This window comes from Anomaloglossus baeobatrachus, chromosome 11, assembly GCF_048569485.1.
Source record: "Anomaloglossus baeobatrachus isolate aAnoBae1 chromosome 11, aAnoBae1.hap1, whole genome shotgun sequence".
Classification (NCBI taxonomy): domain Eukaryota; kingdom Metazoa; phylum Chordata; class Amphibia; order Anura; family Aromobatidae; genus Anomaloglossus; species Anomaloglossus baeobatrachus.
Genome location: NC_134363.1, coordinates 8,518,199 through 8,534,935, shown reverse-complemented (window position 1 = coordinate 8,534,935; position 16,737 = coordinate 8,518,199). Strand labels below are relative to the sequence as shown.

General features: G+C 53.8%; 1 protein-coding gene across 1 annotated transcript; it reads right to left on the bottom strand.

The window, feature by feature from the left end:
* Positions 1-4,009: 4,009 nt before the first annotated feature.
* On the bottom strand, positions 4,010-13,641 carry CASP9 (caspase 9). Its single transcript, XM_075329310.1, has 9 exons — positions 13,448-13,641; positions 11,502-11,712; positions 11,167-11,207; positions 10,853-11,029; positions 10,655-10,744; positions 10,411-10,558; positions 5,553-5,741; positions 5,362-5,471; positions 4,010-4,374 (listed from the first exon to the last, which is right to left on the bottom strand). The coding sequence occupies exons 1-9, from the start codon at positions 13,577-13,579 to the stop codon at positions 4,282-4,284; spliced, it is 1,191 nt and encodes a 396-aa protein (XP_075185425.1). The 5' UTR covers positions 13,580-13,641; the 3' UTR covers positions 4,010-4,281.
* Positions 13,642-16,737: the final 3,096 nt, after the last annotated feature.

The following is a 16,737-nucleotide window of genomic DNA, read 5'->3' as shown; positions in this document are numbered from 1 at the left end:
TATTCGATGTGAAAAAGTGCTGTACAAAACAAATGGTTCGCCAGGAACAACGTTTCGGCCAAGAGGCCTTCCTCAGGTCGGACAGACTGGATGTAGTGTTATATACAATAAAACAAAACAAAAGGAAATCCATCAATATGAATATACGGATAATGTTGACATAATACCATAATACAGTACGAAATGCATAAGTGAATCCTGAGGAGGGAACAGCAGAGCATCAAAGGATCACAACATCAAGAATATCCAGAGGGAGTAAATCTAGACATGTAAAAAGGAAATATAGCGCGTATTATGGGTGTATATGGGATAAATACGTGATGAAGGTGGTACGCGGTGTAACTAATAGGTGAGGTGTCAGAGGCAGGAATGGACAGGAATCACTGGAGATCAGCAAGCAGAATGTATATATGTGCTTACCACCTGCTGTGGAAAGGGATAGAAAAATAAGCGTGTGGGGTATCGCAGGATACAGTCTTACAAAAGTAGATGCCGTATGAACGTACCACAAAGAGTATGCGTAATCACGAACAGCGTATAAGCTGCGACATGAAGGAAGTGCACTTGTAGGGAAGTGTCATCACACGGGACTATAGGGAAAATGTTGCAGTAGGTGACATGAAAATGAAGCACATAATGATATGTCTTAAATGCTGTGTGGAAGATACCTATTATCAGGGAAGGGTCAGATGATATCCGCACATATGGTCTGAACACGAGTCCCTGTGTGTTATAGGAGGAGGCCGCACACGGAAAGGTTGTCTAGAGGCTGAAGAAATGAGACCTATATAAAGAGATATATATATAGAACAAGAGTCATGTATACAAGAGTTATACGTAGGAGGAAGATTCCAGGGACATAGACTGTAATGGGGATTATTTACCTCCAGTGACGTAAAAGATCTAGCACGATATGGCAATGTATATAGTATACGGGTCGTGGTTCATAGAGAGGCCGGGGGATCCTCCATATATGAAAGGGGAAACACATATCAAGTCATGGGTATAACTCAGGGTGTAGTAGGGTCTGGGATATAAAATCCAAGGGAGATTTACCTGAGAGGTAAAGAATTGACCCCGGAGACAGATTCCCTTTAAATGGTTCCTGGCTTGTGCCCCCAGTAATGGCCATCCTCTTACCTCTCAGGTACCTCTCTGTTCATGATTACGCATACTCTTTGTGGTACGTTCATACGGCATCTACTTTTCTAAGACGGTATCCTGCGATACCCCACACGCTTATTTTTCTATCCCTTTCCACAGCAGGTGGTAAGCACATATATACATTCTGCTTGCTGATCTCCAGTGATTCCTGCCCATTCCTGCCTCTGACACCTCACCTATTAGTTACACCGCGTACCACCTTCATCACGTATTTATCCCATATACACACATAATACGCGCTATATTTCCCTTTTACATGTCTAGATTTCCTCCCTCTGGATATTCTTGATGTTGTGATCCTTTGATGCTCTGCTGTTCCCTCCTCAGGATTCACTTATGCATTTCGTACTGTATTATGGTATTATGTCAACATTATCCGTATATTCATATTGATGGATTTCCTTTTGTTTTGTTTTATTGTATATAACACTACATCCAGTCTGTCCGACCTGAGGAAGGCCTCTTGGCCGAAACGTTGTTCCTGGCGAACCATTTGTTTTGTACAGCACTTTTTCACATCGAATAAAAGAAAAAGGATTTGAAATCCACTTTCTTGTGTCCATCTTTTTCTCTTTGGGAAACATACAGTGTGCCGGAGTTATTCCTTTCTGGAGACCTCATATGCAGACCGCACACTGAAGGGCTATCCTCAGCCGAGGCCCCATATACAGATCGCACACTCACAGGCTATCCGAGGCCACGTATACAGACCGCACACTGCCGGGCTATCCTCAGCCGAGGCCTCATATACAGACCACACACTGATGGGCTATCCTCAGCCAAGGCCTCATATACAGACCGCACACTGCCGGGCTATCCTCAGCCAAGACCTCATATACAGACCGCACACTGCCGGGCTATCCTCAGCCGAGGCCCCATATACAGATCGCACACTCACAGGCTATCCGAGGCCACATATACAGACCGCACACTGCCGGGCTATCCTCAGCCGAGGCCTCATATACAGACCACACACTGATGGGCTATCCTCAGCCAAGGCCTCATATACAGACCGCACACTGCCGGGCTATCCTCAGCCAAGACCTCATATACAGACCGCACACTGCCGGGCTATCCTCAGCCAAGGACTCATATACAGACCATACACTGATGGGCTATCCTTAGCCAGTGCCTCATATACAGATGGAACGCTGTCGGGCTATCCTCAGCCGAGGCCTTAATATAAGACCCCACACTAATGGGATAGCCTCATGTGTATAAAGACCCTACACTGATGGGCTATCCTCAGCTGAGACCTTTGTACAAGACCCTCCACACACTCCTATGGCCTATCCTCATGTGTTTAAAGATCCCACAATGATGGGCTACCCTCATGTGTGTAAATAGACCCCATACTGACAGGCTATCCTCATGTGTATAAACAGACCCCACATCGGTGGACTATCCTCATGTGTGTAAAAGGACCCCACACTGGTAGATTATCCTCATGTGTGTAAATGGATCCCACACTGTCGAGCTATCCTCGTGTGTATAAATAGACCCCACACTAACGGCTATACTCATATGTATAAATAGCCCATCAGTGGGGGGGTCTATTTACACACATGAGGATAGCCCATCAATGTGGGGTCTATTTACACACATGAAGATAGCCCGTCGGTGTGGGGTCTATTTACATACATGAGGATAGCCCGTCAGTATGAGGTCTATTTATACACATGAGGATAGCCCGTCAGTGTGGGGTCTATTTACACACATGAAGATAGCCCGTCAGTGTGGGGTCTATTTACATACATGAGGATAGACCGTCAGTGTGAGGTCTATTTATACACATGAGGATAGCCCGTCAGTGTGGGATCTATTTACACACATGAAGATAGCCCATCAGTGTGGGGTCTATCTTCATGTGTGTAAATAGATCCCACACTGATGGGTTATCTTCATGTGTGTAAATAGACCCCACACTGACGGGCTATCCTCATGTGTATAAATAGACCTCATACTGACGGGCTATCCTCATGTGTATAAATAGACCTCATACTGACGGGCTATCCTCATGTATGTAAATAGACCCCGCACTGACGGGCTATCCTCATGTGTATAAATAGACCTCACACTGATGGGCTATCCTCATGTGTATAAATAGACCCCACACTGATGGGCTATCCTCATGTGTATAAATAGACCCCACACTGATGGGCTATCCTCATGTGTATAAATAGACCCCACACTGATGGGCTATCCTCATGTGTATAAATAGACCTCACACTGACGGGCTATCCTCATGTGTATAAACAGACCCCGCACTGATGGCTATCCTCAGCTGAGGACTTGATATAAGACCCCCGTACAGATGGAGTATCCTATGACATGGTGGGGACACAGAGCAGGTGCTGATTAATGGTCTGCAGCTAATGAGACCCCCAAGCACAGAACTACGACCCCCATCATTGTAACAGTAACTCAGATCTTCAGCTGAAGGTCAAACTATACGTTGTTCGGTGGAATGGAAAATTCCTTTAAGTGTCCGTCTCATTAGTGATCAGTCACAGATTTTATCGCCTCCGATTTTTCCTGGCAGGAACCGCTCGGCCCCAAGGATGATCACGCAGCGGCAGCAGCTGCGCGGTTCTCACCGGCACAAGTCCCAGCAGATAGTCCTGACCGGCCGACCACCTTCACAACAGACCTGACACCCCCTAACTGAGCGCACGTCTCCAATCCTCACCATTCTCCGCTTGCTGTCAGTGAATGGAGACATTTATTTTATACCAAAAGACGGAGACCTCGCTCTGCCCAATGCTTCTCGCAGCTGAGTGTTTGTTACAGTGGAATCCGGTGACTGCACTGATACACTGTAACGATCGGGCGGTGAACAGAAGATTGTGAGCAGTTTTTCACTTTTTTTTTTATTATTTTCACACAAAAAAATACAAAACCTGAGTCCGTACAGCGCAGCGGTCATCTCACGCCCCTCACTCTGCCACCATATGCAACGATGGGAGTACCAGCGTTTATTACCCAGCAGCACCCCTGTCACTAAGTGCCGACCGGCAGATCGCTAATCCAAACCTCTCGCCTCTTTAAGGTGGAACATAAAACGCTCCAATCCCGAGGCCCAGGACGACCCGCCAGAAGGTGGCGCTGCCAAGAGAATCAGTCTGTCCTGAAGAAGAATCTCTTCCGGAGAGAATTAAAGTACACCGGGATCTGCTTGTACGTCCCTTTAACTGCAACTCTGTCTGCAACCTGCAGAAAAGAGGACAGAACATCAGGAACAGTCACCACTGAGCATCGCCAGATAACCCCGCCCCTTACTGTGACATCACAGGCCCTCCACAGATAACCCCACCCCTCGCTGTGATGTCACAGGCCCTCCACAGATAACCCCCCTAACTGTGACATCACAGGCCCCCCAGATAACCCCGCCCCTCACTGTGACATCACAGACCCTCCAGATAACCCCGCCCCTCACTGTGACATTACAGACCCTCCACAGATAACCCCGCCCCTCACTGTGACATTACAGACCCTCCACAGATAACCCCGCCCCTCACTGTGACATCACCGGCCCTCCACAGATAACCCCGCCCCCCACTGTGACATCACCGGCCCTCCAGATATCCCCTCCCTGTGACATCAGAGACCCACTACAGATAACCCCGCCCCTCACTGTGATGTCACAGGCCCTCCACAGATAACCCCCCTAACTGTGACATCACAGGCCCCCCAGATAACCCCGCCCCTCACTGTGACATTACAGGCCCCCAGATAACCCCACCCCTCACTGTGACATTACAGACCCTCCACAGATAACCCCGCCCCTCACTGTGACATCACAGGCCCTCCACAGATAACCACGCCCCTCAGTGTGACATTATAGACCCTCCACAGATAACTCCACCCCTCAGTGTGACATCACCGGCCCTCCAGATATCCCCTCCCTGTGACATCACAAACCCTCCACAGATAACCCCGCCCCCCACTGTGACATCACCGGCCCTCCAGATATCCCCTCCCTGTGACATCACAGACCCACTACAGATAACCCCGCCCCTCACTGTGACATCACAGACCCTCCACATAACCCCGCCCCTCACTGTGACATCACAGACCCACTACAGATAACCCCGCCCCTCACTGTGACATCACAGACCCTCCACAGATAACCCTGTCTCTTAGTATGATATCACAAATGAAGGAATCGGACGTGTGCGCCACAGGCGGGATTCTCACCATCACCAGCATCGTCTGCAGATCGAGGGTCCCGGAGCACTGAGCGAGGACCTCGTCCAGATTGTCCACGTACCAAGAGCCGGTCCTGGTCTCCCTCCAAGACACGAAACCTGCAGCGGAAGAAGACGCCAGAAACATCAGACCACGCAACGTGCGAGAGGTGCGTGCTGCGCCGGTCACACAGTACTCACCTGGGTAGGAGGAGTAGGACACCAGGATATCGCTGGACGTGGGCAATATGGCCAGAGCGTCCGGCTCATCCGCCTCTTCCCTGTCCGGACGGACGGCGGTGGCGTCACTCTGTAAGGAGTCAGTGTGAGGGTAACGGGGCCGATCCCCCGACTCCCCCAAATCCACCGCACAACCTCGGTCCTTCTCCTCTAAAAAGATGGATAAAAAGACAGATCAGCGCCCATCGGTCCACAGCCCAGATAACAGACCCGCAGGGGGCAGCACCGCCCATCATCAGTCCAATGCCAGACAGATCAGCGCCCATTGGTCCGCAGCTCAGATACACAGACCCGCAGGGGGCAGCACCGCCCATCATCAGTCCAATACCAGACAGCTCAGCGCCCATCGGTCCGCAGCCCAGATACACAGACCTGCAGGGGGCAGCACCACCCATTGTCAGTCCAATACCAGAGAGATCAGCGCCCATCGGTCCGCAGCCCAGATACACAGACCCGCAGGGGGCAGCACCGCCCATCATCAGTCCAATACCAGACAGCTCAGCGCCCATCGGTCCACAGCCCAGATAACAGACCCGCAGGGGGCAGCACCGCCCATCATCAGTCCAATGCCAGACAGATCAGCGCCCATTGGTCCGCAGCTCAGATACACAGACCCGCAGGGGGCAGCACCGCCCATCATCAGTCCAATACCAGACAGATCAGCGCCCATCGGTCCGCAGCCCAGATACACAGACCTGCAGGGGGCAGCACCGCCCATTGTCAGTCCAATACCAGACAGATCAGCGCCCATCGGTCCGCAGCCCAGATACACAGACCCGCAGGGGCAGCACCGCCCATCATCAGTCCAATACCAGACAGCTCAGCGCCCATCGGTCCGCAGCCCAGATACACAGACCTGCAGGGGGCAGCACCGCCCATTGTCAGTCCAATACCAGACAGATCAGCGCCCATCGGTCCGCAGCCCAGATACACAGACCCGCAGGGGGCAGCACCGCCCATCATCAGTCCAATACCAGACAGCTCAGCGCCCATCGGTCCGCAGCTCAGATACACAGACCCGCAGGGGGCAGCACCGCCCATCATCAGTCCAATACCAGAGAGATCAGCGCCCATCGGTCCGCAGCCCAGATACACAGACCCGCAGGGGGCAGCACCGCCCATCATCAGTCCAATACCAGACAGATCAGCGCCCATCGGTCCGCAGCTCAGATACACAGACCCGCAGGGGGCAGCACCGCCCATCATCAGTCCAATACCAGACAGATCAGCGCCTATCGGTCCGCAGCTCAGGTACACAGACCCGCAGGGGGCAGCACCGCCCATCATCAGTCCAATACCAGACAGATCAGTGCCCATCGGTCCGCAGCTCAGATACACAGACCCGCAGGGGGCAGCACCGCCCATCATCAGTCCAATACCAGACAGATCAGCGCCCATCGGTCCGCAGCTCAGATACACAGACCCGCAGGGCGCAGCACCGCCCATCATCAGTCCAATACCAGACAGATCAGCGCCCATCGGTCCGCAGCCCAGATACACAGACCCACAGGGCATCAGTCCAATACCAGACAGATCAGCGCCCATCGGTCCGCAGCCCGGAGTTAGGGCTCATTCACATGACCGTTCCGTGTTTTTGCGGACCCACGGACAGGCCCATCTTTTCAGTGTCTTTTGTGTAGGATCGGATGGCAGATAGAGGCACCTCCGTGTGCATCCGATCCTACAAAAAAAAACACATTGGATGCCGTATGTCCGTTCCGGTATTATGGAACATATCCTATACAATACAAGTCAATGGTTGCGCGAAATCCCCGGAAGCCGCACGGAAGCACTTCCCTGTGACCTCCGTTGGGTGCCCACACTGCAATGTCAGCATATGCCGCCACTGCAGTGCGTGCAGCCGCGGGGATGATGAGCGCTGCTGTCAGGACATTAGTAAAGTTCATTACCTGCGGTGATGATCTCCTGCACTCCTGACGTCACCGCTCGTCACTGACCGCCGCATTCTCATATCACCTCTCGCAAGCGGCCCGAGACTGTGACTAGCGGTGACGTCAGGAGTGCAAGAGATCGTCACAGCAGGTAATGACCTCACCTAACCTCCTGACAGCAGCACTCATCATCCCCTGCAGTGACCTGGGCTGACCTATTGATGTTAGCTCAGGTAACTGCACGGCTCTCCCAGCCAATGGGGAACATTCTGTTCTTCATTGACTGGGACAGTGACTATGGTATGGATCGTCGTGGGACCCCCTTATTGGATTACGCCGCACCCGGATTTGTTTTTTTCTTTTCCATAAATTGGTGAAAGAGGGAATGTTTTGGGGAGTGTTTTTCCAAATAAAAATTTGTTGTCTATTTTTTTTTTTAATTACTGACTGGGTTGGTGATGTTGGGTATCTGATAGACGCGTGACATCACTAACCCCAGGGCTTGATGCCAGGTGACATTACACATCTGGCATCAACCCCATATATTACCCCGTTTGCCACCGCACCAGGGCACTGGGATGAGCCGGGGAAAACACCAGGATTGGCACGTCTAATGGATGCGCCACTTCTGGGGCGGCTGCGGCCTGCTATTCTTAGGCTGGGGAGGGTCCAAGAACCGCGGACCTCCCTAGTCTGAGAATACCAGACCACAGCTGTCCGCTTTACCTTGGCTGGTGATCCAATTTGGGGGGACCTCGTGTTTTTTGCTTTAAATTATTTATTTAATTTAACATAACAGCGTGGGGTGCCCTCTGTTTTGGATTACCAGCCAAGGTGAAGCTGCCAGCTGTGGTCTGCAGGCTGCAGCCGTCTGCTTTACCCTAGCTGGCGACAAAAATAGGGGGGACCCCACGTCATTTTTTTTTAATTATTTATTTTTTGGCTAAATACAAGGCTAAGCACCCTTTAGTGCCACATGAAAGTCACTAAAGGGTGCAAAATTACAAAATGCAGGGAGGTGAGACATTCTATAGGTCTTTCTCATCTATCTATCTATTAGTCTATTCATTCTTTAATCCCTCTATCTATCCCTCTATCTATCCCTCTATCTAACTATCCCTCTATCCCTCTATCTAACTATCCCTCTATCCCTCTATCTATCCCTCTATCTATCTCTCTATCTATCTATCCCTCTATCTATCCCTCTATCTATCCCTCTTTCTATCTATCTATCCCTCTTTCTATCTATCTATCTATCCCTCTATCTATCTATCTATCCCTCTATCTATCTATCTATCCCTCTATCTATCTATCTATCTATCCCTCTATCTATCTATCCCTCTATCTATCTATCCCTCTATCTATCTATCCCTCTATCTATCCCTCTATCTATCCCTCTATCTATCCCTCTATCTATCCCTCTATCTATCTATCCCTCTATCTATCTATCTATCCCTCTATCTATCCCTCTATCTATCTATCCATCCCTCTATCTATCTATCCCTCTATCTATCTATCTATCTATCTATCCCTCTATCTATCTATCTATCTATCTATCTATCCATCCCTCTATCTATCTATCCCTCTATCTATCTATCCATCTATCTATCTATCTATCTATCTATCCATCCCTCTATCTATCTATCCCTCTATCTATCTATCTATCTATCCCTCTATCTATCTATCTATCTATCCCTCTATCTATCTATCTATCTATCTATCCCTCTATCTATCCCTCTATTATCTATCCATCCCTCTATCTATCTATCCCTCTATCCCTCTATCTATCCCTCTATCTATCTATCCCTCTATCTATCTATCCCTCTATCTATCTATCCCTCTATCTATCTATCCCTCTATCTATCCCTCTATCTATCTATCCCTCTATCTATCCCTCTATCTATCCATCCCTCTATCTATCTATCCATCCCTCTATCTATCCATCCCTCTATCTATCCATCCCTCTATCTATCCATCCCTCTATCTATCCATCCCTCTATCTATCCATCCCTCTATCTATCCATCCCTCTATCTATCCATCCCTCTATCTATCCATCCCTCTATCTATCCATCCCTCTATCTATCCATCCCTCTATCTATCTATCCATCCCTCTATCTATCCATCTATCCCTCTATCTATCCATCTATCCCTCTATCTATCCATCTGTCCCTCTATCTATCCATCTGTCCCTCTATCTATCCATCTGTCCCTCTATCTATCCATCTATCCCTCTATCTATCCATCTATCCCTCTATCCATCTATCCCTCTATCCATCCATCTATCCCTCTATCCATCTATCCCTCTATCCATCTATCCCTCTATCCATCTATCCCTCTATCCATCTATCCCTCTATCCCTCTATCCATCTATCCCTCTATCCATCTATCCCTCTATCCCTCTATCTATCCCTCTATCTATCTATCTATCTATCCCTCTATCTATCTATCTATCCCTCTATCTATCCATCTATCCCTCTATCTATCCATCTATCCCTCTATCTATCCATCTATCTATCTATCTATCTATCCCTCTATCTATCCTTCTAGCTATCCATCTATCTATCCCTCTATCCATTCTTTAATCCCTCTATTTATCCCTTATCTATCTCTATGCATCTATTTATCCATCTAGCTGTTTCCGTGTTTTGTGGTCCACAAAAACACGGAAGGCACACGGATGACACATGGCCCGTACACGGAAAGGATGTGACACGGATGCATCCATGAAAAAACAGGACCGCAAAAACGGGACGTTCGTGTGAATATAGCCTTATAGATACACACATGGACCCGCAGGGGGCAGCACCGCCCATCATCAGCCCAATACCAGACAGATCAGCGCTCATCAGTCTACAGCCGGACATACGGACCCGCAGGGGGCAGCACCACCCATCATCAGCCCAATATCACACAGTTGGCTCCGCACCTCCCCCGCAGGCCTGGATGAAGAACAGCTTCGGTTTTCCGCGCAGACCGGGGCAGTTGGAGCCGTTGAAGAAATTCACGATCCGCTCCACGGGGATCCGCACCCCGTCCGTCCCGAACACCCCACCGGGGAACCGAGTGTGTCTTGTCTAGGAGGACGTAAAAAAGGGGAACTCTTAGAGGGACTTTCCCTTAATCCGGCGCCTGCTGGTCGCGGATAGTCCGGCGCTCCGGGGGGCTCTCACCTCGCAGCCGTGGGATAGGATGACCACCAGGCAGCAGTCCCGCTTGCTGTGGTCGGCGGAGGCCAGGCTCTGCAGCTCCTCCTGGATCTCCTGTGTATACAGGGCAGTGCTGGATTAGCAGACATCTCCGCTCAGCCTTGGAAGGTTCCAGATTATCGGACTCGCCAGTGTCGCCACCCCCTCCCCCCGCACACTCACCGCCGCCTTCAGATTGTTCTTCACCGTCACATCGAAGTGATAGGACCGCATCCTCCGCTCCAGCTTCTCGCGGTCGATGTCGGAGCCGGTTCTGTAGGACAGGCCGGACGCCTCGGAGAACGCCATGTTGTTGATGATCAGACACCGGCCGCAAGGGTCAAAGTTCATGGGATAATCCTGGGAAAAGGGACACAATTTACAGGGGGCATCAGCTATGGCCGGCGCCATTAACCCCTGAATATGCAGGAGCCCTGCCAGCGCCCCACCATCCGCAGTGTGCAGCCCGGCACTGCACCGCACACACATGCACCCACCGTATTCATGTCCAGGGGTTTGGGCGTCTGATCCACAGGACCTGGAGAAGAGAAAGGTAATATCACTGCACTGCTCATCCAGAGCCCGCGGGTTCATGAAGGCACATACAGGCCGGGGGGGGGACGGAGGCACAGACAGGGCCGGGGGGGGGGAGACGGAGGCGCAGACCGAAAATGGGGGGACGGAGGCGCAGACCGAAAATGTGGGGACGGAGGCGCAGACAGAAAAGGGGGGACGGAGGCGCAGACAGAAAAGGGGGGACGGAGGCGCAGACAGAAAAGGGGGGACGGAGGCGCAGACAGGGCGGGGGGAGGGGTGACAGAACAGCACTGACCTTTGCGCTCAGGAATCTTGCTGATGGGTATTGGGGGCAGCGGATTAGGTTTCTTCACCTCCCTCGTCCCCCCGGTTTCCTGCAGGAGGTCGGCGAGGTCCTGCTGCCCGGACTCCGCCAGACACTGCAGGAACAGGTGGAAGGCGGCGCTGCCGCGGGTCTGTAGCTCAATCACCAACTGCCGCGCCTGATCCCTCCGCGTGCCGGCCGCCTGGAGGGGAATGAGATGGAAACGAAGGGTCATTGAAAGGGCCCGCTCCTTCTCCATCACCTGTACTGAGGGTCCGCTTCTCCCCCGTCTCCCAGTACTGGGGGGTCCGCTTTTCCCCAGTGATGGTTACAGTGAGCCCCTCTTTGCCCATGGGAGTCTTCATCTCTAGCCTGGGGGGGCTTGCAACTTCATCTCCTCTCCCCGGGCAGCCCCTCCCCTCCTCCTCTCCCCGGGCAGCTCCTCTCCCCGGGCAGCCCCTCTCCTCCTCCTCCTGTCCCCGGGCAGCCCCTCTCTTCCTCCTCTCCCCGGGCAGCCCCTCCCCTCCTCCCCCTCCCCGGGCAGCCCCTCCCCTCCTCCCCCTCCCCGGGCAGCCCCTCTCCTCCCCCCCCTCCCCGGGCAGCCCCTCCCCTCCTCCCCCTCCCCGGGCAGCCCCTCTCCTCCCCCCCCTCCCCGGGCAGCCCCTCTCCTCCTCCCCCTCCCCGGGCAGCCCCTCTCCTCCTCCCCCTCCCCGGGCAGCCCCTCTCCTCCTCCCCCTCCCCGGGCAGCCCCTCTCCCCCTCCCCCTCCCCGGGCAGCCCCTCTCCTCCTCCCCCTCCCCGGGCAGCCCCTCTCCCCCTCCCCCTCCCCGGGCAGCCCCTCTCCCCCTCCCCCTCCCCGGGCAGCCCCTCTCCTCCTCGTCGTCTCCCCGGGCAGCTCCTCTCCTCCTCCTCTCCCCGGGCAGCCCCTCTCCTCCTCCTCTCCCCGGGCAGCCCCTCTCTTCCTCCTCTCCCCGGGCAGCTCCTCTCCTCCTCCTCCTCCCCGGGCAGCCCCTCTCCTCCTCCTCCTCCCCCTCCCCGGGCAGCCCCTCCTCTCCTCCTCCTCTCCCCGGGCAGCTCCTCTCCTCCTCCTCCCCCTCCTCGGGCAGCCCCTCTCCTCCTCCTCTCCCCGGGCAGCTCCTCTCCTCCTCCTCCCCCTCCTCGGGCAGCCCCTCTCCTCCTCCTCTCCCCGGGCAGCTCCTCTCCTCCTCCTCCCCCTCCTCGGGCAGCCCCTCTCCTCCTCCTCTCCCCGGGCAGCTCCTCTCCTCCTCCTCCTCCCCCTCCCCCTCCCCTGGCAGCCCCTCTCCTCCTCCTCCTCTCCCCGGGCAGCCCCTCTCCTCCTCCTCCTCTCCCCGGGCAGCTCCTCTCCTCCTCCCCTCCCCGGGCAGCTCCTCTCCTCCTCCCCTCCCCGGGCAGCTCCTCTCCTCCTCCCCTCCCCGGGCAGCTCCTCTCCTCCTCCCCTCCCCGGGCAGCCCCTCTCCTCCTCCTCCCCTCCCTGGGCAGCTCCTCTCCTCCTCCTCCCCTCCCTGGGCAGCTCCTCTCCTCCTCCCCCCCTCCCTGGGCAGCTCCTCTCCTCCTCCCCCCCTCCCTGGGCAGCTCCTCTCCTCCTCCCCCCCTCCCTGGGCAGCTCCTCTCCTCCTCCCCCCCTCCCTGGGCAGCTCCTCTCCTCCTACCCCCCCTCCCTGGGCAGCTCCTCTCCTCCTCCCCCCCTCCCTGGGCAGCTCCTCTCCTCCTCTCCTCCTCCCCCCCTCCCTGGGCAGCTCCTCTCCTCCTCCCCCCTCCCTGGGCAGCTCCTCTCCTCCTCCTTCTCTCCCCGGGCAGCTCCTCTCCTCCTCCCCTCCCTGGGAAGCCCCTCTCCTCCTCCTTCTCTCCCCGGGCAGCCCCTCCCCTCCCCGGGCAGCCCTTCTCCTCCTCCTCCTCTCCCCGGGCAGCCCCTCTCACCCGGATCTCCTCCATCATGTCGTCAGTGAACACCTCCTTCTCCAGCAGCCGGTCCCACAGCTCCTCCAGCCGCAGGGATGTGACCAGCCGCACCCGGTTCCGCTGCAGGATCTGCCGGTGTCTCTGCTCCATCCTCCCGGTGTCGCCGTCAGCGCTTTCTGTTTCTGTCTCTCCCTTCCGTAAACACTACGTCATCACTCTGCGCCGACGCCATCTTCGTACACCTAACCAGGAAGACACTCGGCGCCATGTTCCTACACCCAAGTAAGCTTTGACAATGAAGACGTCCGTCTCCACCTGTCAGTAGGACATGATGTGTGCGAGGAGACTGCAACTATAGAGGGACTACAAGTCTCAGCACCTCTGAGTTTTGTAGCTGCAGATAAATGCATTTTTATTCAGATGTGACTGTAAATGTCCCCTCCATTTTGTGTATACTGAGCTCCTTGTAAAACAATGTGTCTCCATGGTTACAGACTACAAACAATCCCTCTGTAGTCAGGAGGAAAGGCTGCACAGTGTTGTGTTTGTTATGTGTAACCATGGAGACACATGGTTCTGCCGTGGAGCTGTAGGACTGTACCGGAGACTCCTGCACACGGATCCCACACCTCCGTGTCCTCACACAGACCATGTGATCCACACGGCAACACGGACACATACAAATCAATGGGTCCATGAAAAATACGTACATCACACGGATGACATCCATGTGCCATACATGTGCTGTACGTGTGTAACCTCGCAAAATATAGGAGAAGCTTTGTCATTCTTCCTTTAATCATTTCGGAGAAACACAGATGACACGCACATACACACGGAAAACACTCATGACATACACATGGATAACACACAGATGACACGCACTTACACACGGATAACACTCAGATAACACACGTACACAGGGATGACACAAGGACGGCACACGGATAACACACGGATGAAACAGATGACACAAGGATAACATACAGATGACACATGGATGACAGACACAAGACACACGGATGACACACGGATGACACACGGATGACATACAGATGACACAGGGATAACATACAGATGACACGGATGATATACAGATGACACACACATGACATACAGATGACCCACAGATGACACAGGGATAACATACAGATGACACAGGGATAACATACAGATGACACACACATGACATACAGATGACACACACATGACATACTGATGACACACGAATAACGTAGAGATGACACACGGGTGACACAAGGATAACATACAGATGACACACACATGACATACAGATGACACAGGGATAACATACAGATGACACACACATGACATACAGATGACACACACATGACATACAGATGACACACACATGACATACAGATGACACACACATGACATACAGATGACACACACATGACATACTGATGACACACGAATAACGTAGAGATGACACGGGTGACACAAGGATAACATACAGATGACACACACATGACATACAGATGACACACACATGACATACAGATGACACACACATGACATACAGATGACACACACATGACATACAGATGACACACACATGACATACTGATGACACACGAATAACGTAGAGATGACACACGGGTGACACAAGGATAACATACAGATGACACACACATGACATACAGATGACAGATGACACATATGACACACACATGACATACAGATGACACACGGGTGACACACGTATGACACACATACACAGGGATGACAAGGATGATACTCAGAGGGATCACACACATACAGATGACATACACATGGATGACACACGGATGATACATGGATGAGACAGAAGACACATGTACACACGGATGGACAATACGGAATGTGCCTCACGTGCGTCTTTTTAAGCGGTCGTATTAAGGGGCCTAAATAACACGGGCACTTGTAGTGTTTTATCAAAAAGAGTACAAGCCGTCGTACGGTGACAGTGTGCGTCCATCGGGGGAAAGCGGCTTTTATGTTTTTGATCAAATGGTGTTAACCAAGTGCCCCGTGTTTTTTACATGTATCAATATTTATTTACCCTCTATAGGGCATGTGCGTATTTTGTGTTTCTTGGGTTTGGCCGTGGTATGAACGCGCTCCTATCTATCCTCTGTATCTTGTGTCCTCTGCGCTCCCTCCCTCCCCGAATCCGGCTCTTCATCTCTGCGGCCTCTGCACTCCTCTGCGCTCCCTCCCTCCCCGGATCCGGCTCTTCATCTCTGCGGCCTCTGCGCTCCCTCCCTCCCCGGATCCGGATCTTCATCTCTGCGGTCTCTGCACTCCTCTCCACTCCCTCCCTCCCCGGATCCGGATCTTCATCTCTGCGGCCTCTGCACTCCTCTGCGCTCCCTCCCCGGATCCGGCTCTTCATCTCTGCGGCCTCTGCACTCCTCTGCGCTCCCTCCCCGGATCCGGCTCTTCATCTCTGCGGCCTCTGCGCTCCCTCCCTCCCCGGATCCGGCTCTTCATCTCTGCGGCCTCTGCGCTCCCTCCCTCCCCGGATCCGGATCTTCATCTCTGCGGCCTCTGCACTCCTCTCCACTCCCTCCCTCCCCGGATCCGGATCTTCATCTCTGCGGCCTCTGCACTCCTCTGCGCTCCCTCCCCGGATCCGGCTCTTCATCTCTGCGGCCTCTGCACTCCTCTGCGCTCCCTCCCTCCCCGGATCCGGATCTTCATCTCTGCGGCCTCTGCACTCCTCTGCGCTCCCTCCCCGGATCCGGCTCTTCATCTCTGCGGCCTCTGCACTCCTCTGCGCTCCCTCCCTCCCCGGATCCGGATCTTCATCTCTGCGGCCTCTGCACTCCTCTGCGCTCCCTCCCCGGATCCGGATCTTCATCTCTGCGGCCTCTACACTCCTCTGCGCTCCCTCCCCAGATCCGGCTCTTCATCTCTGCGGCCTCTACACTCCTCTGCGCTCCCTCCCTCCCTGGATCCGGCTCTTCTCTCTGCGGCCTCTGCACTCCTCTGCGCTCCCTCCCCGGATCCGGATCTTCATCTCTGCGGCCTCTGCACTCCTCTACGCTCCCTCCCTCCCCGGATCCGGCTCTTCATCTCTGCGGCCTCTGCACTCCCTCCCTCCCCGGATCCGGCTCTTCATCTCTGCGGCCTCTACGCTCCTCTGCGCTTCCTCCCTCCCCGGATCCGGCTCTTCATCTCTGCGGCCTCTACACTCCTCTGCGCTCCCTCCCTCCCCCGATCCGGATCTTCATCTCTGCGGCCTCTACACTCCTCTGCGCTCCCTCCCTCTCCCGATCCGGATCTTCATCTCTGCGGCCTCT

Excerpts from the sequence above, each read along its gene's own strand:
- CASP9 (XM_075329310.1), bottom strand. The coding sequence starts at position 13,579 with ATGGAGCAGAGACACCGGCAGATCCTGCAGCGGAACCGGGTGCGGCTG. Across the intron at positions 10,559-10,654 it reads TCCTATCCCACGGCTGCGAG|ACAAGACACACTCGGTTCCC; the intron begins GTGAGAGCCCCC and ends ACGTCCTCCTAG. Across the intron at positions 5,472-5,552 it reads GTCCTACTCCTCCTACCCAG|GTTTCGTGTCTTGGAGGGAG; the intron begins GTGAGTACTGTG and ends CTTCCGCTGCAG.